The sequence below is a fragment of the Hyposmocoma kahamanoa genome, unplaced genomic scaffold, assembly GCF_003589595.1.
Source record: "Hyposmocoma kahamanoa isolate Upper Pololo Valley unplaced genomic scaffold, ASM358959v1 94, whole genome shotgun sequence".
NCBI classification, from domain to species: Eukaryota; Metazoa; Arthropoda; class Insecta; order Lepidoptera; family Cosmopterigidae; genus Hyposmocoma; species Hyposmocoma kahamanoa.
In genome coordinates this window covers 2,804,577-2,830,174 of record NW_020654878.1, presented here as the reverse complement: position 1 = coordinate 2,830,174, position 25,598 = coordinate 2,804,577, and the positions used below count along the sequence as shown (strand labels likewise).

At 37.4% G+C, this 25,598-nt stretch overlaps 1 protein-coding gene across 1 annotated transcript in view; it reads left to right on the top strand.

Moving 5' to 3' along the window:
* LOC113237749 overlaps positions 1 to 24,822 on the top strand; it is a 25,240-nt gene extending 418 nt beyond the window's left edge. Inside the window, exons 3-7 of the mRNA XM_026474380.1 lie at positions 12,993 to 13,198; positions 16,048 to 16,201; positions 18,343 to 18,611; positions 23,351 to 23,563; positions 23,932 to 24,822. Of these exons, the coding sequence (XP_026330165.1) occupies positions 12,993 to 13,198; positions 16,048 to 16,201; positions 18,343 to 18,611; positions 23,351 to 23,563; positions 23,932 to 23,985 (896 nt within the window). The 3' untranslated portion in view covers positions 23,986 to 24,822. The remainder of the gene's footprint in view (positions 1 to 12,992; positions 13,199 to 16,047; positions 16,202 to 18,342; positions 18,612 to 23,350; positions 23,564 to 23,931) is intronic.
* The last annotated feature ends 776 nt before the right edge of the window (positions 24,823 to 25,598 follow it).

Genomic DNA, 25,598 nt, shown 5'->3' with positions numbered 1-25,598 from the left:
CTTGGATGGTTCAGGAAACATTTTTTCAAAATACTATTTTAAAAAGCCACTAAAAGCAAAGAAAAGTGTTTAAGAAAAGTAACTTATTAAATGTATTAGTTGAACATTTTAATGTATAAATTATATTTCTACTTTGAAATACTATAATGTCATTGCAGGAAAAAAGTGTCAAGGACCTATAAATGGCAGCAAAACTAAGTATAACTGTCATTGACTTGTACAGCATTGACTTGTACAAAGCTGATAAAGCTATCACAGGCAATGACTCACTTCCATGTTATGAAATTGTAATATTATTTGGTTTAGATATATTGTTCATGGCAAATCAAGGTGACCAAGAATAATAAACGCTATATTGTTAAATGATTGCCACTAGTTGTAACCTGTAGGTTCACATGCAAAATAGGCACCTGGTTGTTGAGATGCAAACACCAGCCTGTCACACTGTAACATACCAACCTCTAGGTTCCTACAAGGGCTGGGCAGTATTTGAATTACTTGTAATTGAAATATAAATATGTAATGTGTGTCAAGACCATTGCAAGTGGAAGGCTGTTGTCTCTGCCTACCCTGATTGGAAAAGGCCATGACATCTGCTAAATTTGAAAACACAACCACAAACGGCTTAAAATTTCGCTTACACCACGCTCTTCCCAATTCCTATGTTTTTGGACAAAATGTATTTTGATATTCTTCAGGTGCAATAGTGGGCAATCATCAAGCTTAAAATATAATTTGTTGACTCTTTTTTAGTTATAAAATCAAAAAAAAATTATTTCTAGTAATTCTGTTTTTTGTGCCTACTCAAATGTTCACATTAATAGAGGTTACGAGGCTTACGTATTTGGCTGACTATGAAGTATTTGTATGTATGTATTATTGATGATAAAGTATATCGTCGTCTTAGTAGAAGATAATAATGTGGCGTAAATGTATTAAACATGATAATGTTTGTAGTTAACATTTTAATTAGTTAAATTATACCTCTTTCAGACTCTATAATATTACTTTATTAATATATTTGAAGAGGAAAAACTTCTTCAATTGTCAGGAATTTTCGTCAACAAAAATCAGTAAAAACTATGTGAAATCACATAGTTTTTCATTCTAAGGTGACATTTTTTTTAAGACTAAGTGGGGAAAATCTGTATGGCAAAAGTATTAAGAATTAAGTATTGTATCTATGTGTTGTGGCGTTGCAATAAATGTCTATTCTATTCTTTTCTATTCTAAGACCGTGCTATATCGGTACTTTCGTGAGTACATTCATTTATATCCGATACTACTCACAAGTGCTGTATCGTCACTTTTGGTTTCATACCTTGTCTCTAAATTAAACAATTTTCATATATTTTGGCGTGTGAGGTCCAAGCTCCTTGTGAAAGAGATCGTCCAGGTACTGCCACCATACTCATCTGTGCCTTGAAGCATAACACGAACATTATTGCATTTTGGTTGTAAAAAGTCAGGATATTAGTGAAACTACAGGTGCATAGAATATGTCAGTTTATGTTAGTCAAATAAGTGTAGTGGCAGTGTCACATCTTTGTGATCTAAAGCTCTGTGTGGCACTGCAACTGAAATGGTTAGGCGTTTATTTGTGGTTGTTTATCCTGTTTTGATGTCATAAAAAGTATACTTATAAAAAAATATATATGTTCAACTACCATACTTCATTTTAGTTATTTTTTTATATTTGTTTAATAAAATTTCTAACTGAAACTGTTAGTTCGAAACAACACTGAAAAATAATTACATCTTATGGACAAGGTTACAGCAAATCCAGTTTGCACCTCAAGATTGGATTCAACTCTGTTCAAACAGCATAAAGCTGATTATGCAGTTGACTGTGAATGAAAATAATCAGCAAAAAATGTTTTAGAAGTATGATAAATTACTTATTATTACTGTTGCAACTAATAGTATAATATATTCGGCCTCTGACCGAACATTCGATCTGGAGCGTGGCCGAATAGCCGAATATTCGGCCAATGTATTCGGCTTGATTAACGCAAGTACGAAAATTAGCACGAAAAATACCACTTATTAACATTATAACTAATTTTGTAATGAAACAAAAAAGTTACTTTAACTTTCAAGTGTATTATTTTAATTTATGACATAATAAAGTAAGTAATTATTTATTTCACTTCAGTTGGATTAACTTTCAAATACTTAATTTTATTTTGCTTTGGAAATAAGAAAAATAACTTTGTTTTATGTTACTTTTCCTTTGATCTTTTAGATATTTAAATTTAGGCTGCATCCATGGCCGAACGGTTACCACCTTGGTCTGCTACGCAGAGGTTCCAGGTTCGATTCCAGCGCCGGGAGAAATATTTGTATGACCTACATTTTTTCCCCTCGTGAGTTTTGTTGTAATTTGTGGTAGTCTATATGTGCGTCCACGACACCCGCGATACAGGATTTCCTGGGCTATGAGTGTGTATGAAGCGACAAATTGCGCTTTCACGAACTTACAAAGCATGTCCATTAATAAGTAACATGTTTATTAGTGTTGTAATTTATTGTTTTTTCTCGTTTTTTTTGAATAACAAGAAACGAGCCGAATAAGTCGAACATGGAGTAGTAACCGAATATTAATTGCAACTCTACTTATAATCTTTGAATAAAAAACAAATAGCACTTGTAATCTTGTGATAAAACAGTAAAAAATTATCAAAAGCAACAAAGAAATACACAAGTAAATTGATAGATAAATGACATAAATATTCTTTACCTTTCATAATTTCAATTTCTAAATTGTTTTTGCACGGCCATGATCTCACCAGATGTGTGGCGGTACGTGTTTGTCTAAAAACTGCCCGTTCACTTTTTTTATAATACTAAGTGACGGTACGAACAAGTCTGTCCATGACAGTTGCAGTGCCACTCAGAGGTTTAAATCGCCAGGAACTGAGAGACACTGCCACAGCGCCCGTCACCCCGAGACATAGTTGATAAGGCCCTTGTGCCTGTAATTTCACCAGCATCCCTATTCTTCAAAACCGGAACACAGTGATGCTCACATTACTACCTGCTATGCGGCAGAAATAGGTTTCTTTTTCTCTTTTTTTATAACATCAAGTGACGGGACGAACAAGTCATGCGCCTGATGGTAAGCTACACGCCTGTCCCTAACAGTTGCAGTACCACTCCAGAGTATTAAATCGCAAAGATGTGCTACTACACTACCACTGCGCCCGTCACCCTGAGACATAAGTTGACAAGTCCCATGTGCATGTAATATACATTAATAATAATAATAAATCATTTATTTGGACATCTATGGCCCACTTGTTAGTAATACAAAAAGATACAGAACATTTAAACTTAAAGCTATTGTTAGTAGGTACAATTTACGGGACAATACATTGACAAACACAAGAAACACGTATATGCAACTTACCGCTCGAGGCGCCGATAACCTCATTCATGATCTCACCAGAACCTGGATAAAATGTAGAAGCATCGGCGCATCAAGCTTAGCCGCAAACATTTTCAGAATGCTGTTAGGACTAGAACGCAGCCTCGAGAGTAGTGACGCCTTTTTGTTTCGCATCACAGCAAAAAAGTCATCTACTCCCGCTAGAGCAAACATCGAGGATGCGCTACAATGCCGTGGTAGTCCCATCAGCGTTCTGAAACCGTTATTATATTGAACACGCATTAATGCTGACATTACTGCTTGGCGGCAGAAATAGGTAAGGTGGCAGTACTGCCCTGGACGAACTCTTTCACAAGGAGCTATTGAAGTGTGAGTGGGCTGGCCATTTCGCCCGCAAGAAAGGCTCTTGGTGCAAGATAATGGTAGAATGGAGACTGTGTGGCGAAAACGCCTAAAAGGAAGACCGCTGGCGGTAACAAAGTGATTAAAAATTGCTCAAGACCGAAAAAGATGGCATAAACTGAAGGAGGCCCACACCTTAGTTAGAGTGTACCTAATCGTCTACCTTAACACACGCGCGCGATTTTAAGCAGCTGTGCAAGCGCGCGACTGCATCGATACACTTGGGATTTATAGGCGATTGCAAACGATCGAAAGCAAAAGCACGTTTCACGAATTTTTGCATCGCTGCTAAAAATGTAAACAGATAAAATGGGAACATTATATTTCAAATCAGTGATATATTTGACCAACCAAAATTCTACAAATTGACGACAAAGAACCTAAAAATGTGTAGATTTGTGAACTTATATAAATATCACTATGTAATTAGGCAGGCATATAAATACCACTGTGTCTGCCACAAAGGCAAAGAATGAGAAGCATAGCTAACGTGACCATTATTTTTTCCCTCCGAATGGAACGCCTGTAAATTAATTATTGTTTTAAAAATAAAAGTCATGTTTATGACAGTTACGAAATGTTTAAAGATAAAAAGAAATAAAAACAACTAAAATTCTTTACTGTATTAAAAATTTAAAAAAGCAATATCATTGTGTCGTCTGGTGCTCGACGTCTGATTGGCTGGCTCTATGTATTTTTCACTTTAGCTCCATTTTTAACAATCTATTGTTACGTATGTTCTGGTTTGTGCAAGGGTGACAGCGGGACACGAAGCCTAAAAGCGGGACTGTCCCGCTCAAAGCGGACAGAAACCAATACTGTCAAAACAGAACCAGAATCTTTGAAAATTTCCAATCCAATTACGCAGGAGCAGTATAATAAAAACTTTTGGTATATAGTGTCAGTGTTGGTTGTAATCCTAGCAACTGAACTTATTGATAATACTTTTCCTGACGACATCGACATTTTTGTCATACAACATCAGTTATGTCTAATATTAATGCAAACCACCTTATTTGAACTTAATCTATATAATAATTTTCTTCACTACGTTGTAAACATTCTGCACCTAATGACATTTAAAACAACTTACCTTTTCATATTATTAAATTCGCACAATGCCAAGCTAGAAGCTTGAATAGCATTGTATTAAGTTCGAACAGATGCTCATTGTTTCAAAATACGTGTATTGCATATTAAACGTTTATCGTAAAGCAGAGAATATGTGAGTAATTTTTCCTGTCCTCCTTAACATGCTTGCTGTATGGTTCCTAGTTATTAGTATGTAATAATAACAGTAAACTGGCCATGAAACTATTTTTTTTTATATTTATATCGCGTATATATTTGTTTTTCAAAGAAACCAACGTTCATCCGGTCAGCCGTGACAATGCGATCTGGGGTTGCGATGTACGACTTTGAATGTTACTAATACTAATCCAAGCACAATGTTTCGACTTCGAATGATTATTATGTCGGAACTACTTGGAACTCCACCAGATCATTCACCATGTCCGTATCAAAATATTCTTGTCCACGTCATATTTACGATATTTGCCCATCATCATCATCAGCCTATTGCAGTCCACTGCTGGACATAGGCCTCCCCTAATGCACGCCATTTCGCCCTGTTCTCGGCTTGACGCATCCATTTCCTGCCAGCAATCTTCCGCAGATCGTCACTCCATCTGGCTGGAGGGCGTCCCACACTACGTTTGCCAAGTCGTGGTCTCCACTCAAGAACTCGTTTACCCCAGCGGTTGTCGGTTCTTCGGCAGATATGTCCAGCCCACTGCCACTTCAGCTTGCTTATCCGAAGAGCTATGTCGATCACTTTGGTTCTCTGTCTGATAACCTCATTACGGAGTTTATCTTTCAGAGAAACTCCGAGCATAGCTCGTTCCATAGCTCGCTGAGCGACTTTAAACTGGTGGACTAGCCGTATCGTGAGTGTCCACGACTCAGCTCCGTACGTTAGAACTGGTAGGACGCACTGGTTGAAAACCTTTGTTTTCAAGCTCTGCGGGATGGGTGACGAAAAGACTCGACGTAGCTTCCCAAACGCTGCCCAGCCAAGCTGAATCCTCCTCCTGGCCTCCTTCTCGAAGTTATTTCTACCTAACTGCAGAATCTGCCCGAGGTAAGTGTATTCGGAAACAACTTCAAGAAGGTGGCCATCGACGCAGATGGGTCTCGGATCAATGTGGTCATTGATCATGACTTTGGTTTTATCAAAGTTCATGCCGAGACCAATCCGCCGCGAGGCGGATGCTAGGCTGTTCAGCATCTGATCCAGTTCCTCCAGCGATTCTGCCATTAGGACTATGTCATCTGCAAATCGCAAGTGTGAGATGTACTCGCCGTTTATGTTAATGCCCATCCTTTTCCAGTCCAGCGTCTTAAACATATCCTCCAATGCAGCGGTGAACAGTTTCGGGGATATGACATCCCCCTGTCTCACCCCTCTGCGTAATTGGATAGGTTCAGACTGCTGGTCCTGTACTTGGACACTCATGGTAGCAGCATCGTAAAGACATCTCAACACTTGTATATAACGATAGTCTACTTGGCACCGCTGTAAGGATTCCAGGACAGCCCAGGTTTCGACAGAGTCAAAGGCCTTCTCATAGTCCACGAAAGCTAAACACAGGGGCCGATTATACTCTTCGGACTTCTGTATAATCTGCCTCACTGTGTGTATGTGGTCTATGGTGCCATATCCTCCCCGAAACCCGGCCTGTTCCGGTGGCTGAAACTCGTCGAGTCTTCTTGCGAGGCGATTCGTGATGACTCTAGAAAACAGCTTGTAGACGTGACTCAGGAGTGAGATGGGTCGGTAGTTTTTCAGTAGAGTTTTATCTCCCTTTTTAAAGAAGAGAACTACAATACTCCTGTTCCACGCCCGTGGAGTTCTCCCGCAGTGAATGACCAAGTTAAAGAGCTTCTGAAGTTCCTGGATAACAGGAACTCCTCCAGACTTCAAAAGCTCCGAAGTAACTCCGTCTTCACCGGGGGCTTTTCCATTTTTAAGCTGTTTTAGAGCCAACACGATCTCGTCTTGACTGATTTCTGGCAGGTCGTCGGTATAGTGGCGCGTCAAGGTGGCTCTCAAATCGTGATTGTCACGCTGGACCCGAGGAGCATTTACAGCGTACAAACGGCCATAGAAGTCCTCTATCTCGGCGAGTATCTGCGGCTTTGACGTAACGGTTAGGCCATCGTGCGTTGTAAGCTTCGTCAGGTGGCTCCTTCCAAGCTGCTGAGTGAATACTTTGGACCCTCGGTTTCGCTCTATCGCCTCCTCAATGAGGCGTGTATTGGAACTCCGAAGGTCACGCCGTACCATCTTCGCAATCTGCTTGTTTAGGTATGACCTCTCTGACGAAGTGGCCTGGATGTCATCGCGTCTTTTCGTCATAAGTCGCAGAGTCTCATCCGAGAGTTTAGACTTCTTTCCCGTACGCTGCAATTGACAGAATTTGATGCCCTCGCTTCTCAGCGTCCCAACCACGCTTTGTAGGGCCTCGTCAACGTCCTCGGTGGGTTTCAGCTCGACGAATCTCGCTTCGAGAAGTTCATGGAACTTCTCGGAGCCCGCCATGATCTGGAGTGGATTAGGACGGAGCGTGGACTTCATCAAGCGGCTTCTTTCAAGTTTGACATCGATATTCAGAGAGCCTCGTACAAGTCGGTGATCAGATCCGGTGCTAAACCTGTTGATCACTGAGACATCTCTGAATATGTGTCTCTTGTCCGTCAGGATGAAATCGATCTCATTTTTAGTCACAGCGTCGGGACTTCGCCAAGTCCACTTCCTTTGAGGCTTCTTCTTGAAGAACGAATTCATCAAGAAGAGCCCCTCGTGCTCGAGGAAGTTGACTAGCGTTTGCCCCCTGTGATTCCTTACTCCATAACCATGCGGGCCGACTCGAGACTCGTCAAGATTTGGGAATCCCACTTTAGCGTTAAAGTCCCCCATAACAACGTTGAAGTGAGCCTTGGTGGTGTTGTGTAAGGCTTTCGATATGTCCTCGTACATATCTTCTACATCGTCATCCGAATGTGTCGAGGTCGGTGCGTAGGCCTGAATGATCTTCAGGCTATACCTTTTTGATAGCCGAAGGATCAGGTACGCTACCCTGTTCGACACACTGGAGATCTCTTCAACGTTGTTAGAGAGGACTCTGTTGACGAGGAATCCTATACCACCTTGGGATGTTTGATCACCCTCGCGGAAGTACAGTAGATGGCCCGAGTCTAGGGTTATGGTGTCCTCTCCCTCTCTTCGGACTTCACACAGCCCCAGAACATGCCATCTAATGTTCTCCAGTTCCACTTCCAACTGTGCAAGGTGTTCGTCAAGCCTAAGAGTTCGTCCGTTAAACGTAGCCAGGGTCAGTTCTTTTTGGTAGCCTGCGGTAGCCCGGGGATTCTTAGCACCCCCTACCCCGCCGGTACCATGGCCGCTACCGTGACCAGGAATAGCGGGGCGACCGGGAACTGGGGGCCTTCGATTGGTTGTGCCGTCCATGAAGGGGGTTATTGCCCATAATCTCCACGCTGGGCATGCGGGTTGGAGATCGCAGGGCGCTGCCTTTGTACTACCGACGCTGCTGCCCGTCGGTAGCCAGCAGATTTGACAGCGCCAATGTGGGGAAGGGCTATACCGCCTACTACCGGTCGCCAGAGCCTCGTCGGTTACTGCAGGATGTACCGCGTGCAGGTGAGGTTGACAATAAGAGCTGTGATGGTGTGTGCCCCCTTACATCCCATATTATTTATATTGATGATATTTGCCCATAATGTCAAATAGAGCTAGGCAGAAATGCTCTATGGGATCCTATGGACTAGTAATGAATGGTCATTTAGATTATTCGAATACGGAAAATTAGTAGATTAATAATTCTTTATTACACAAAGAAAAAACACATGAAACACAAGTTACAAAGGACACATACTAAGGTGAACCTATCTCTAGAAGAGATCTCAGAGATGATGATAATATATACATGTGACAGACGTACACCTACACGAACTTTTATACATAAATACACACATAAGCAGAATATATATTATAATCTAAACAAATTGCTAGTTTATACATATGTTAGCGATTAGCTGTCCCAGGTAATGCTCTTTTAATTTGTGTTTGAAAGATGCCACTGATGGACTATCACGAATGCCAGCAGGCAGTTTATTCCACATACGAGTTGCACTTACCGTGAAAGAGTTGTGGAAGGATTTCGAGTTGGATTAGAGAGATAATAGTGATACCAAATAGGGTTACTAATTTGTTATTCGAATGACAGGATTAGTAATTAGGTACCTACTAATGATTCCAATATCGAAATCATTCGCAATCGCGCATCGCTAATCTGGGAATCTACTCTCGTCACACCCCGGACACTCCTTATAACGGTCGAACATTATTTACCTACTACTACTACATACAGCAAGACGCAATATGCACACGCGCAAATGTGTATCTGAAGTGGCAGGGTTACCCATCACTTTCTCGCGCTATTACGTTACGTGGTCAGAACGGCAACATAGCGAAAATTCTAACGCGAATCTGATATCTATGATTCTATTAATAAAATCCTAATAGTGATACATATATCTATTAGGTGTTTATATCGATACATTATTATATTTTTCATTAATTCACTAACTAGAGTAATATTGAAGATTTATTTCCGAAAATATATTAAAAGCACTTAAAATGTTATATTTCGGACATGTACTTTTAAGTAAGGTAACCTAGGTATTTGAAATTGCTTGTCCAAGTTTAGTTAATAATTAGATATATTCACTATCTTTGTAATATTTATCGGCAATACGAACAGAAAATTCACGAAGTCATGGCGTCTCATTATATTAATATAATAAATCTGTATTTTTTATACGTACATATATTACTCTGCAGTAAATAAATGAAGACAACAATAACGAAATGAGTCTCAGACATAAGTTTTTTTTTACTTGTTTCGTCTTTCGAAAAATGGTGAGCACAATTCACGACCAATATAAATAGTAACGTAAAATGATGTTTTATATTAACGTACAAGTTTCGTAATGAATAAATGAAAACTATATTCAAATATCAAAGCCGTCTTTGCGCGAAAACGGCTCGCGCCGGCGAGACGGCTTTGTCGTTCAGTCAATGTGACCGGCAATGTGCGGGGTGTGGTGTGGTGTCTAAAACTAGGGAGGGGCGGAGAGTATCCGTTCTCTTATTCTTTATTCTCTGCTTTCGTTCTTCATCAGACGTCCGAAAAAAATACTGTCAAATAAATAATACTCAACTAAATTAAAAAACGATGTGATGAATGAAGCTTCATTCGTATCATGGATTTTGTCATTTGGTCGACGGAGAACGAGAATAAAGGACTCGAAAAAAATAGTTCCATTTCTTATATACATATAACAATCGTTGGGGTTATCAATACGAGTCAAGCAATGCCCTTTCCGCCGAGGCTTATATAGTGCTTTTCTCAAACAATGTGGGGAAATAATAACAGAGTAAAGCGAGGAAAATGTATAATAGAATAAATTAAAAAATATTTATTTATAACATTTGACATGTTAGGACAATTTTGCTGAAAGAAAATGCTGCTTTTCCACATTAATAGTAGACTGCTGATATTCTGATGATGTGGTTCATGTAGGTCTCCAGTATATGAAACTTTCATAACTTTTCATGTATCTTACTTCGCTCATAGCCGGCAACCAATTTTTCATGGCTATTATTGCCTCTTGTTTTAAATTAGACAGAATACTATCCATTACTGTATTTTCGTTATCGCTCTTCTATCTAGAACTAATAATCACAACTAAAATACAATAAAGACGAAAAAGCAGAAAATAATAGGTAGGTACTAAAACACTTTAATTATTTTACCGCCTTTTTCTTTTTTTTTAAATAGTAAGCTGTCCATTGTTAGTAGATAGATTTAGTTTAGAGCAGCGGACAGTAATCGTTTTTCATACTTGGGAAGAGGACGCACGGTCCATAAATAACAAACTTTCCGTGTTCGTTTTATGAACGTAATGCAAACATTTCAGAGCATGTTTGAGAAAAATAAATATACCACCTAATTATGTTCATGGTGCTACTATTACTTGCGATCTAATAAACAAAGGTACTCTATTTTGATATCGGCAATTGACCAACCTTGAATAATTGATAATAAATGTATAAAAATGTATTTGATGCATTAGTCACGTTAGGGCGCGTTCCCACTATGTAGTGACGACAGATTGTCGTGCAGTTTACAGTGTCGTGGCTTGTATATTTTAATGAACTTCGTCACATATAGCACGACACGATTAACTGTCGTTCACGATTTTTTATCGTTACAACGACAAACTGTCGTCACAGTGGGAACAGCTAGAACGACGAAAAAAACATCACGATAAAAACGTGACGACAGATTGTCGCAGCTCCTATTGTCGTCACGATCTAGTGGGTACAGCTAGTCACGACAGTCGTTCAACGATAAAAAATTGTGACATAGTGGGAACGCGCCCTAAATGGATTTAATAATGCTTATATTTTATAATTACTTATCGAAGTGCAATTTGTTATGAAACGAAGATTTAGGCTGTGGTAATGTTTCTACATAATTTAAGAAAGTTTCGTGATAGCGGTGAATTGTATTCACATACATATAAAAAATAAGTTATACTACGATCAATGGTATGTTCCACAATTCCCCAGTAAAAAAACCCCACTGGTGAGAATCCTAAAATTTGATTGATCTCTAAACCGATAATAAATTGCTCACTCTAAAAAATCCCCTAATGATATGATAGTCGGAAAAGGAACGGTATGACAATATTTATTTATATAATTTTTAAAATAATTTATATATATACATATATATATTTATTTAGTAGCAGTAGAGATCCTTGTGAAAGTGTTCGTCCAGGAAAGTTCTGCCACCGTACCTTTTTTTGCCGCCAAGCAGCATGTGATCAATAGTGAGCATCATTGCGTTCCGGTTTAGAAGGCACTGTGAAAAGGGTGGTGAAATTACTTGCGCAGTGGAAGCTTCCCTCAGATCTGTGCGAATAAAATGTCTAAATCTAAGTGGCACTGCAACTGTTGTTAATAGGCGTGTCGCTTACCACCAGGCGCACGACTTGTTCGTCCTGTCACTTGGTATAAGCAGAGAACAAAAAAGTTACGAGAATGGACACTCTCCGCCCCTCCCTAGATTTAGATACCGCACCACGCCCCGCACATTGACGGTCACATTGACTGAACGACAACAAGGCTGTCGGCGAGCCGTTTTTGGGCTAAGACGGCTTTGATGTTTGAATATTGTTTTCATTTATTCATTACGAAACTTGTGCATTAATATATAACATCATTGTACGTTACTATTTATAGTCAAAGTGAAAGTCAAAGATTATTTATTCCATAGGTAAAATAAATTTACACTTGAATACGTCACATTTAAGCTACTGCTCGTTCACTACGCTGACCTCCCTGAGAAGAACGAGCAAGAAACTCTAGGGATTGCTCTTTTCAAATAAACTTAAATGCTATGGAATACACTTTGAATCAAATTTGTGTGGATTCTGGAGCCATGTCGTCTTTCCATACATCTTTATCTAACACGTAGTTTTCAATTTTGTAATATGATTTTTCGATCAAAATATTTTTAATGTAGTTTTTAAACTTAGGAAATGATGAACTTAATATATGCTCCGGAATCTTATTGTAAAAACGTATACAGTTCCCCATAAAAGAGTTGTTTACCTTGGTTAAACGAAATCGTGGTACCATGAGTTTGGACTTAGCTCTAAGGTTAATATTATGGATATCTTCTTTCTTATTGAAATTATGTATATTTTTACGAGCAAATAAAATATTTGAGTAAATGTGAATTGTGCTGTGTACGGCTGTTTATCATCACCTAAATGGGATAAAGGGGAAAATACCTAGTGAACATTTGTAATTATTAGGATTCTATTAATATAATTATGGATAACAGATTCGCGTTAGAACTTTCGCTATGTTGCCGCTCTGACCACGTAACGTAATTGTACGAGAAAGTGACGGGTAACCCTACCACATATCGCACACATTTACGCGTGTGCAGATAGTGCCTTGCTGTATGTATGTAGTAGGTAAATAACTTTCGACCGTGGTATGGAGGGTCCGGGGTAATGTAAAAAAATTGTTTTGTTGCAGCATCATGCGAGTCAGCTTTAGACCCCGGCGATTCATCATGGGGTCTCGTAGTAAATTGCGCTGGAGAAACCCGCGTAGGACAAAGCGAGGCGGTGTATGCGGAAGGCATCGTCACTCTAAGCTCCAACGTCGCAAAGCAGTGCTCGAAACTCAAAGTTACCAGGCTCGTTGAGATCTCCAGCGGGCAGATGCACAGTAGTGATAAGGTAATTCTTAATATACCATGTCAAATGAAATCAATATTTGCTCCAAACATAGTGGTTAAGATAACAAGTTAATACAGTGGCTATAAACATGTTTCGCCAAAAAACAAAAGCATGCAAAAATTGGTCGTCGCATGGTCGCATTAAATTATGTAAGTAATCAATATTACATTAATAATATGCATATTAATAAAAGTAATAATCGCAAGTACTGGAATAAATTTAAATTATTTTATATACTAATAAAAAATTCCCTAACACTATAATATACTTTATCCCTGAACAATTAATATAATTTCATGTGGTAACAGTAGAGCTCTTGCGAAAGAGTTAGGTTAGTACTGCCACCTTACCTATTTCTGCCGCCATGCAGGAATGTCAGCATTACTGTGTTCCGGTTTTGGATGGTAATGGCATTTATTCGACACGAATTCCATCGCGCGGCGATGCTGCCGCGCGGCATCTAACTGTCATGGCAAAGTACGCTCTATTTGTTTAGCTTTTACGTTTTAACTTAAATGAGCAATTTCTCAATCTGTCAATAAACTGCGCCCGTAGTTACCAGGCGGGAACAACCAAGTTCCCCGATTCATCAGAAAATATCTTAAGTGTTATTTGAAATTACGTTTGTATAATTAAATCTGGGAAATAATAATTATTGGCATTTTTAAATCAACAAAATTAAATCTGAAAGGAAGGAAAGCTCGTTCCCACATATTTGATGCCTGACATTGTAAGACTTCGCGGGCATCACGTTCCATCCTTCCTCGAACCTGTAGGATGTGGAATGGTCTCCTTCCTAAGTATTTTCGCTATGACATGGGGTTTTTCAATCAACGAGTCCACAGGGCTCTCAAAGGCTGGCAACGCAAAGGCAGCTCATCCTATCCATAACCATTAGCAGTGCCATTTAGAGCTATCCCTACTCTTCAAAACCGGAACGCAGTAATGCTCATATTACTGCTTGGCGGCAGAAATGGACGAACTCCTCCACAAGGAGCTCTAATGCTACGATATGCATGCGGGCAGTTCTCATGGAATTTCAAAATTCGTGCTTTCGATTTTTATGAAAATTTTTAGGAAGACATTGTTTTTTTTTTTGTCAATTTCATAGTACGTATTTAATAGTTTTTGATGATGTAGTAGTCCTCAAAATAAATTACTTTTAAGAAAATGTATAGGGCAGTCGGAATATTTGAGGGTAAGGGAATAACGAAATCAAAATAAACCAAAGAAAAGTAGCGATATAAACTTACTTTTAGACTTAATATTTTGTGTAAGCTTACTGCTACCAATAACTCGTCTGAGTGAATAATCAATAAATAAAATCAAATGCTTCACTTCTCTTCATATGAGGCAATAACTGTCAAAAATGTAACTTTTAGAATTTTAAATTACACCTTTTCGTAGTAGAACCTTTTTACACACACAAGTTGAATTTCGTCATTATGAAACGTTTACAGTGCTGCTAACTTTCAAAAACTTATAAAATGCATTTCCAAAGATTAAAAATGCGTGAAAGTAAATGTGTGAGGGAATGATTTTTTTGGTTGGGACATGAATAATAATATATTTTTTAATTGATTTATCGTGTTTTTACCACATGAAAGCTTTAATTTTGCAAAAACATATTTTATTTGATCGAATGTTTAAAATTTAAAGGTTTTTTTTGTTAAATATGTTGATTTAAAGCACAGAACGTGTTTCATTATGGAACTTAGGACATAGCAAGTGTATGATTATGGAGACATTTTTATATTATTATTTTTTTATTTAAATAGACTAATCAATATTTTATGTAGGCATTAGTAGCAATTGAATTATAATTTGATATTAAATATTAATTTTTGTCAAGAATGAAATAATTTTTTTTTATAAACCTAAAGGACAAGAATTTCGAGATTTTGGAAGAATTACCCATGTACGTATACATGCTGGTATGTGTAATAACGTTTATTTACATTAGCGATATACCATGGGTAAATTAGACGATATTATGCAGCTAGAATATTAAATTGTTAAACCTGTTTCGGTTACAACACAAAAGTTAGTTATGTTAACTGTAACATGTACACGTAACTAAATTATATGCATCTGGGTTAACTCCTGTTACCCAAACAACGTATAGTTGTTGCAACATCATTGTAACGTAAATTGTATTCAATATCTATAGAAGAGATGGGCTGTAGGTTAAAATTCAATCGTCCCGCCCGGGTTTACACCGAAATCGTGGGCTGCACGCCGTAGCTAGAGAAAAATGTAAATTACCTAACTGGGAGGCGAAATACTTTCATAGATTTTTCATAGATGGAGCTACGGCTAAAAATGTGGTTCAAAACCAAATACAAAGATCCGGCCAACTAGCACATAGAAAAATTCGTGAAGGTCTGGCACGGTTTGCTAGAAGACGTCGGTTCGAATCCGGCCGGATCGAAGTATTTCTTTCTAAGTGTTTGATCTTTGTATTAATAATTATAAAAAATCTTTTTTAAACGAAACTCCACACAATACCAACCCACTTTGTAATCCTGTTGATTGTCACTAGTAAGGATTAACATTAGGATTCGTTTTTTTTTTGAAGTTCGAATCAAGTGCATGCGATGTAATGATTTTTTAAATCGATTTATTTCAAGCGACTCAATAGAAAGGCAAATCTAATCGTCTAGATCAGGAAGCAATAAACATTTTATAATAATATATTTCAATTTGAACAAAACTTTGATTTACAACATATATTTATTTGTAAATAGTTGAAATTGAAAAAAAAATTCTGCCGTCGATTTCGGGCGTTAATGGATTTTAACCAAAGCGCGGGGTTAAAGCATCTCTATGAAGAACCTTTTTTATTGCAGCCACAAAAAGAAGACTGCCCCGTAGAACCGTGGACGGTGGAAGGACGAATGAAGAGCAAAGTGGAGAAAGAATTGAAGAACTTAGAGGCAGAGCTGAATTATACGATCATTCGACCTGCGATTGTTTATGGTATCGGTGATCGGCGAAGCTTGAGTGAGTCGAAACTTGTTACACTTTTTTTTTTATACTCTGGTACACGACCCACAAATACATATCTTATAAACTAACATACGTAATAATAATAACATAAGATAACATGATTAATTATATATGTCTCAGTGCGACGGGCGCAGAGGCAGTGCGCTTCAGACCTTTGCGATTTAAAGCTCTGAGTGGCACTGCAACTGTTATGGACAGGCGTGTCGCTTACCGTCACGCACATGACTTGTTCGTCCCGTCACTTGAAATAAAAAAGAAAAAGTTAAAAATCTTTGAACCTCTGTCCTGAAAAGTTGTCGTTTTGCGGATGTGGCCTTATTACACCAACCCGAAATTTCAAAGTGAGGTATTACGCTCTCTTTTACATATTTATTACATTTTTGGTTATTTCGATTTTTGGTCATAGCCCGTATATTAATGTTGCCCGCAGCCATGGTTTATAAAAAGGAACTCATAATCAACAGGATTAATTCATGACGACGTAAGCGACGTTAAAATGTCTATGTTTGTTTTCAATTTGTTTTGAAAACCTTGAATATTCCATTATATAGCTTAGTTAGTATCACCTGCCTAACGTTAACTACATAACATGTTATGTGCAGACGAGGTAACTTTATCTGTCCATGGATCATGTAATAACCAAGTACCGTATCCTAGTTGATTACATGCTAATTTCATAATTACATCCATACATAGCGTAGAAATTTGCATTTTAAAAATCTGTGCTTGATTTCACCAAAATATTATTATTTTATAATATCAAGTGAAGGGATGAACAAGTCGTGAGGCTGATGGTAAGCTACACGCCTGTCCAAAACAATATCAGTGCCACCCAGAGCTTTGAATCGCAAAGATTGAGGGGCACTGCCACTGCGCCCGTCACCCTGACACATAATTTGACAAATCCCATAATATGCCTGTAATTTCACCAACACCCTTATCCTTCAAAACCGGAACACAGTAATGCTGACATCACTGCTTGGATGCAGAAATAGGTAAGGCCTTGTTTCCTGGACGAACTCTTTCACAAGGAGCTTTTGCTATTACTCGTATACTATTTCGTTATTCTGACATGGATACAGTTATATTTTCAGGTATAACTCTAGAATTAAATCTAGATGCTAAATTGCAATGGGGTCCACAAATAACTAAGTTGCCGAAACGGCTCAGCTCTGCAGTGTAAGCGATAAAAAATACGAAAACCATCACACGAAGAAACCTTTACATTTTGTTTATATTAGCTATTTACGGTAAATACTGGTAAATACAGTTTTTTTGTTCGAGGGGTGAGAGTCTGGCGACCCGTAAAACAGGCTTTTCAAACCTACCACGGCCCCAGTCACTCTTAAGTAGTCGATATCACGAAATTGTATTATGTCCCATAGATTTCATCAGCTCTTAAACTACGTTTGTGAATTAAATAAACAAAATATTATTATTATTGTGTTTCCATAATTAAATAATTATTACTTTTTTATAAAAAAACGTACATTGACCAGATCAGTGATGTCCTCAAAAAGGGGTTCGAAGTGAAAAGAATAGAAGAAGTTGTATGAAAAGGATAGTTGATGTATGTGAGACTCGAAAGTTGTGTCAGGATAGAGTAAGGGGCTTTGCGTGGCCTCTATTACACATCACACCCCTTATGGAATAATGTCATAAGTGAAGTTACGTCAAAAATATTTATTGCTCCATTGGATACAAAAATATAAGCTACGTCCTCCCCAATTCTGGTAACTCTATCGACAATATTAATCGATAGAGTTACAATCCAATGGAGCAATGAACATTTTTGACGTAATTTCACTTATGCCATTCTATCAGTTTGCCACCCTTAAAAATGGAAGGTTTTCTTCAAATTGAAATGGGACCAATAATGACGTACCCTCTTTAAGAAATAAGCCTTATAGTTATTAAATTAATATGAATAACAAAATGATAAATATTTATCCCAAAATTGGGAAATCGCCCAGTGGTTTAACGACCCCGTCAGTCGCCATCGGGCGCTTGTCAAAGTCCGATTTATGTCAAATTTTCTCCGCCTGTTCTTATTTTTAGAGCGCAGATTGCGGGACGCGAAAGGCAGTCCCTCAAATATCTCACCTTAAACTAATTCCAGTATTTTATTTGTCCAGCACCCCGTCTCCTCTACGGCGGCATATACAAGCATCTAGGCGAGACCATGAAGCTCCTATGGACAGCTGATCTCAAGATGAACACAGTCCACGTGAAAGACGTCTGCCGCGCCATCTGGACCCTTGGAAGGAGACCTGAGGCCAACAAACAGATTTACAATGTTGTCGATGGAGCTAACAGTACGCAGGGTAGCCTGGCAGAATTGGTCTCCGAGATATTCAAAATTAACCACGATTATTATGGCACTGCTATATCTACGCTCGCTAAGGTGAGTCCTATATATATACAGGGTGGAACAGAACGGCCGACAAAGCCGAAAACTATGAAGAGTCTTGAAATACTAGTCTAGAAAAAAATTTTATTCGAAATTATATTTCGTATTCGGACTGGCCAATCGGAGCGCAGTTGTCGCCGTAATGATTTGGCAGAATAGTTTTCAAACAAATTAAATGACATTTCGTCTCTGTTTCTGGTTATTACTCGAGGACATATACTATATAACAACAATAAATAATACTTTGCGACTACTATATTAGGCTTAACAACACTGCCCTCGTTGTCATAAAGAACGCATTTGCACATTGGTAATCGAGTTATTGCCATCTAAAGTTATTTTTTTCTTTTAAAAAATGTCACCTATGTGGTTTTACTTTTAAGCTTACGGTGTACATATGTATGAGGTTATTCGCCTCGGTTATTTAGAAATCATATTAGTTATCGATGTCTAAGAATAATAATTCTTATATGATAAAAATAGATTGGGATCAGTTTTATACATTTTATTATCTCAGGAAGATATTCCCCATTGTCAGCGCAGGGGATGACATAAATAAGAAAAATGTAAAGGTTCAACTTGTATAATAAAAAATAGAATTAAATAACAAAGTTGATACAGTGTGTTCAACGCGGACGGCGATCGAACGAATAAGTATAGAATAAGAATAAGTATTGTTTGTGTAAGTGGCCAGTTCCGAAAACTTATAGTGCCACCTATGTGTAACATTTAATGAATTCCAATAAACTTTGGAATTGATGCTTTTTGGATGCTATACTACCCGATATTATCAGACCAGTTTGATAATACCCCGTTTTGCCATTTTTTGCTAATTTTGCAACAACTGCCTTTTGTATTTGTTAATGATAATTATGCTATATACTATGAGTGTAGACAAATAAATTACCTCCCTAAATTACCTATATACGAATACAGAACTAGTTAGCGGCGTTAACCGCGTCGCACCCCGCGACCCTCTGCCCCTCTCGCGGGTCCACATCCGCGGCGCATCATCTATGGGTGTCGATAGATTTAAGACTTTCATGGTTATTCACTAAATTATTACCACTAATGACAAGCTTCTTACTACGGTAGAAATTCTTTTTATGTTCCCGATATTTCGGATTCGTCACTGGTTGACGATTCACAATGGTTGACAATGGTACATAGACAAAAGATCATTTAATGGAAAAACCATTGCTTTAAATCTGAACTGGAAAAAGTAAAATGCGACAATTTAATAAAACAAAGTGAAAATGTAAATCCAAACTTCAATGCATTTCATAATAAAATTCAACAAATACTCAACACCACAATTTCTATAAATCGTATTAAATTAATTAACAAAAAACGGAAAACCTGGTTAACAAAAGGTCTAAAGATATCACCTATCACATATATATCATATGATAGAGTCACTTACGGTAGGAGTTTTCCAGAACTACTAAAAATAACAGTTGTAAAGCCCCTGAACAAAAAAAGCGATAGGACTTGTTGTGATAATTATCGTCCAATAGCACTCCGTTTTTCAAAATTTTTGAGACCATTATGTACAATAGAGTTTATTCGTTTTGTGAGAAATATGCAATATTTAACAATAGCAATACGGTTTTCGAACGGGACGTTCTACGTGTCTTGCTATTTATAATTACGTCAACGAAATAACGAAAATAATTAATGACAAACAATATGCAATTGGGATCCTATTGGATATGAGCAAGGCTTATGACATGGTTCTATATCCAATTTTGCTTTGCTAAACAAGCTTTATGACAAAGGCGTGAGGGGTGCAGCTTATAATTGGTTAGTGTCATATTTAAGGCAACGCAATGCAATTCGTCGACGTTGAATTCTATGACCATAGGACGGGATTTATTAGGGGTGTCAGGTCTGACAAAATAATATTAAGTCGGTCTATCCCCCAGAGTAGCGTCCTTGGATATTTGCTGTTTTTAATTTAAATCAACGACTTGCCCAATCAATTTGATATTCCTTGTATTCTCTTCGCCGACGACATTTCGATGATTCTACCTTGCCCTAATACTACACAATTTCACGAACTTTTGAATTTAAATTTGAAATTAATAACAAGCTAGCTTAATGACCATAACCCAGAAGTTAATTTTACTAAAACTAAATTAATGCAGTTCAGACCTTATCAAAAACGCCCTATAAACTTAATTTATAAATTTAACAACGTTCTGCTTGATTCTGTAAACTCCCTTTGTCTCCTAAGAATACATATCGACATCAATTTAAATTGGAAGGATCATGTAAATAAAAGTTGTTCGTAAATTGTCAAGTTTAAATATGCTCTGAACGAACTAAAAAAATCGACTGACCTTAAGACAGCAACTAGCGCTTACTACGCGTATGCTCATGCCTGACTTAGCTATGGTGTTGCGTTGTGGGGCAACAGCACTGACGCGAAAATAGCTTTTGCGTTACAGAAGAAATGTATTCGCATACTCGCCAATATAGACTCGTTTACCGGCTGCCAATCGTATTTCATCAAATATAATATCTTGACTTTAACGTGTATATATATTTTACAAATGTGTCTTATTGTCAAGAATAATTTGGATGCATATCCTCTGTATTGTCGTTCAGAAAAATTAAGACCCAAATGCAGGCTAGTAACAACAGTTTCAAAACTGCAAATGGTCAACTTGGATCCGTATTCTATGTCAATTAAAATTTTCTGACTTTTTCAAATTGATAAATAGCGTAAAAATGTTTAAAAATCAACTTAGTATAAACAGCTGTCCCAAAAATGCTACTACTCATTGCAGGAGTTTTTAATGACGAAAAAAATTGTTCATACGGTTATAAAAAAATGTAATGTTAATATGTTATCTGTGTTATAATATAATATGATATAAATAAATATGATATTATGATTACGTAATTTAATAAAATAAATGCAGAATAATAATATCAAGGAGTAAATAAACCCAATTATTACGAAGATTTAATTAACAAATGTAAGTATTATTATAAAATACTAAGATAATTTGACGATTAATTAATAAGTAATTAATGTTTAATTGATTAATTATTAAGAAATAAATTGATTTTTTTTAAATACCTTAAATTTAAATTTGGCAATCATTTTAAAATTAAATCATTCGACTTTCTGAATATATTTGCTTAGATTTATTTATTTTCATGGTAATAATATTATGATTAATAATTATGTTAAAAATTTACATTGCTACGCCCTTACAGGGTACATGTTTGATACTTTACCAACTACTATAAGACCTAATGTAACATGTTTTGCAATAAACGATATTATTATTATTATTCAAAAATAAAAAGAAAAAATAAAATACGAAAATAAACCTCAAACTGTGGTTTGAAACTTGTCGTCATCATCATCAACCATTTTCATACGTCTCACTGCTGGGCACGGATTTCAGACTAGGTTTAAGGTCATCGTCCGCCACGGTGCGTGGCCTAATGCGGGTTGGGGACTTACACGTTTTCCGAAGCTTGTGAACCTTCTTCGAAGCACAGGTTTCATCACGTTGTTTTCCTTCACCGCAAAGCTCGTGTTAAATTTCGCTCATAATTTCGAGAAAAAGTATCGAACCCGCGACCTCTGTTGGAGAGGCGATACGTAGTTGGTAGTCGGTAGGTAGCAGGTTGAACCATTAGGCTACCACTGCACTTTATATAAAAATTTAATTGCTAATTTATCCTCCAATTCTTATTATTTCTTTTTTAACCGACTTCAAAAAAGGAGGAGGTTTTCAATTCGACTGTATGTTCTTTTTTTGGTGTTTTTTTTTTGTATGTATGTTACGCGATAGCTCCGGTATTTGTGAACCGATTTTCATGATTCTTTTTTGTTGGAAAGGGAGTATTTCCATAGTGGTCCAATTTCATTTTGAAGAAAATCATCCGCCTCAAAGGGTTCCTTGTTCACGCATGAAGATTCATTTTTATAAATAGCGCCTAACTTTAATTTAGGAGCAATTACTTTTAGCAATTATTTAGTTGATTTTGCTATTTCTCCAATTCAAGGCGTTTTTCCCTCGATATACTTTGAGTAGTGTCGTAGTGAGAACCTATTTTTATTATCTCCAGTATCAAGTCCTGTATAGTGGCGAACTAGGGGATATTTCAATGAAACTTAGCAAATAGACGTAATTCGACGTACTTTTGAGGTCGGTTTTTTTAGTACTCTGTACTGAGATTATATAATATCATGATAGGTAAGGCACCTGGTACCTGGAACTCTTTCACAAGAAGCTCTACTGCTGCTGAATATGTTAATAATAATACCAGTGTGACTTAGGCAAGGAATGCATTGAGTGGACACTTGTTTAAACATTTTTTTTTATAATTTCAAGTAACGGAACGAACAATTCAGGCGCCTGATGGTAAGCTACATGCCTGTCCATTACACTTGCAGTGCCACTCTCCAAGCGTTATGCCCGTCACCCTGAGACGTAAGTTGACAAGTCTCATGTGCCTATAATTTCACCAGCACCCTTACCCTTCAAGACCGGAACACAGTAACGCTGACATTACTGCTCAGCGGCAGAAATAGGTCAGGTGGCAGTACTTCCCTAGACGAACTCTTTTACAAGGACCTGTACTGCTACTACAAATTATTGAAATATAACCTTATTATTTTTTAATATCCCTTTACTGTTGTTCCGTTAAATGTGTGTACTATGTGGACTATTGATAATCACAGCTGTAATTAATATTGCATATTTCAGAACGACATAACATCAGTAGCAGAAGAAGCGAACGACAAGCACCTCACAGCATGGGCAGACATCTGCCGCAAGTACAATCTGGAGCACACACCGCTGGAGCCGAGTGTTGGGGTAGAACTGCTGCTTAACAAACAGCTGTGTCTCGACAGTAGCCGCTTGAGAAAAGTTCTGAGTCTTGACTTCCCAAAACCAACAGTCGACACCCTATTACAGGTCGGTGCAAAGCGAATCCAAATACGATAAGGAACCAAAGTGCTTATCCAGGAATACGTTGCCTTGTAAAGTACAAGACTTTATAATACGAAAAGAAACGCTAATACTTCATTCAAATAAAATAAATCCCCACGCTGATTTTATGCCGATCACATTCACCGGTAGCGGCAGCGCGGCTGTGTAGTCAGGACTTTTCTATCACACACTGTAAATGGTTCTTCATTTTCAAATTAGTGCTTTGTACGGACGGCAGCATGTCAAGCTACGCATGTCGGATCTTGTTCCGTTGTCCTCGAGGCGATATTCGTACAAAAATGTATGTAGGTGTAGCTCGATGTGCTGTTAACAGGACTAATTTATTATTCCAGGTGTTGGAGGATTACGCATCGATGAATCTTTTCCCAAAACAACTCCTGCTATGACGTCACACCACAGCCGAAAAGTCATCCGTCGTAAAGTAAAAGCATTCGAGTCAAATTGTTTATTTTGAAAGTAGATTTTTAGTTTTTGCTCCTAAGATTTTTAAATTGTCTATGGGACAATATTTTTTTTTTATTATATATTAATTATATTTGACTATTCGAAATGGGATGGTAGAGGATGACAGATGACAAAGAAATTCAACCTTAAATACACTGCCTACTGTCAAACCGTATTATAATATGGTTAGCTAAGAAATTGTAGGTTTCTAACGCCAAGGAGATCGACACAGCTCCCACCTGATTTTTTAAACACGTATCAGGGTTCTAGTGTACTTCGTGTTTCAACGAAACCCATAGTTGCGGTCGTTTTCCCACTATGGATGCCCTACAGATTTGTTTCGGTCGGGACTAGAACTAAGCATATATGATAACGCGATTTGAGAGTTTCGCACGGGCCCGTCTTTTCGTTGATGGACTTCGAGAGTAGTCCCTTAGGTCATCCATAGTGGGAAAACTTTAGTAACTATAGCTCATATTGCTATTGTTATGACGTAAAACGTTTGTGTTAATCTATCTCTATCATTGCGGCGATCTATCTTTTTCATTAGTGTGACCGGTCTCGTTCATTAAGACTGCCGCCGTTAGTTGAAAAAACTTATATATATACTGCCGTCATCAGTAAGAAAAGGCAGATCTGACTGTATTTTTATTTTTTCCTAGGTGGATAAGGTATGAAATTACCGTAAGAGGAAAGTGGATTATTTTCTAATTTAATTTCTTTAAATTTCTCGGTTTAGAGTTTTTGTCACAAACACCCTTTCAACTAACGGAGGCAATAGATCTAAAGAGATCTATTGCCTCCGGTCCAATTCCAATCAAAGGATTATGGTGATCCAATTTATTTCGTTCCTACATTGTTTACCAAAACATCAAATAGCAGGTTTCTAACGCTTCCAAAGCCGAGGAGATCGACACGGCCGCCAACCGATTTTTTAAACACGTTGCGAGTCCTATGGCGCTGTTATAACGTGAAACTTTTTTGTTAATCTATCTCTTCCATTACTGTAATCTATCTTTTTCATTAAAATGGTACATCTCTTTCATTACAGTGATCGATCTATTTCTATACGGTAATTTATTACATTCATTTTATATAAAAATGATATTAAAAAAATCCGTAAATATATTTTCTGTCGCCAAGCAATAATGTGTGCGTATTGGTATAAATATATTTTTGTATAGTCCTATCTATCCCGTTTGGAGTAGTCAATCGATATTTTTTTTATAATCAAAATCAAAATTAAGTAATATTTAAAGCAGTAATTTTATTCTTATAAAGTATTCTGTGATAGTTAGAAACAAGTGAGCTACTTTATACTGCACTATTATGAGGTCCGCAGTTTCGAAAGCCTATGTACCATAGCTCAAGATAATCTGGTTAAATAAAACCGTATTACGAAGGACTTCAACAAGTGTCAACGTAAACTGGTTTGATTCAGTATAGACTTACAGTATTAACATTTCAGTTGGTCTATAAAAATCCAGCTCGCATTGGCATGTGCCTTCGTGAAACAAAGGATTAACAAAAAGCTTTTTGGTAAAAATTTTTGTAA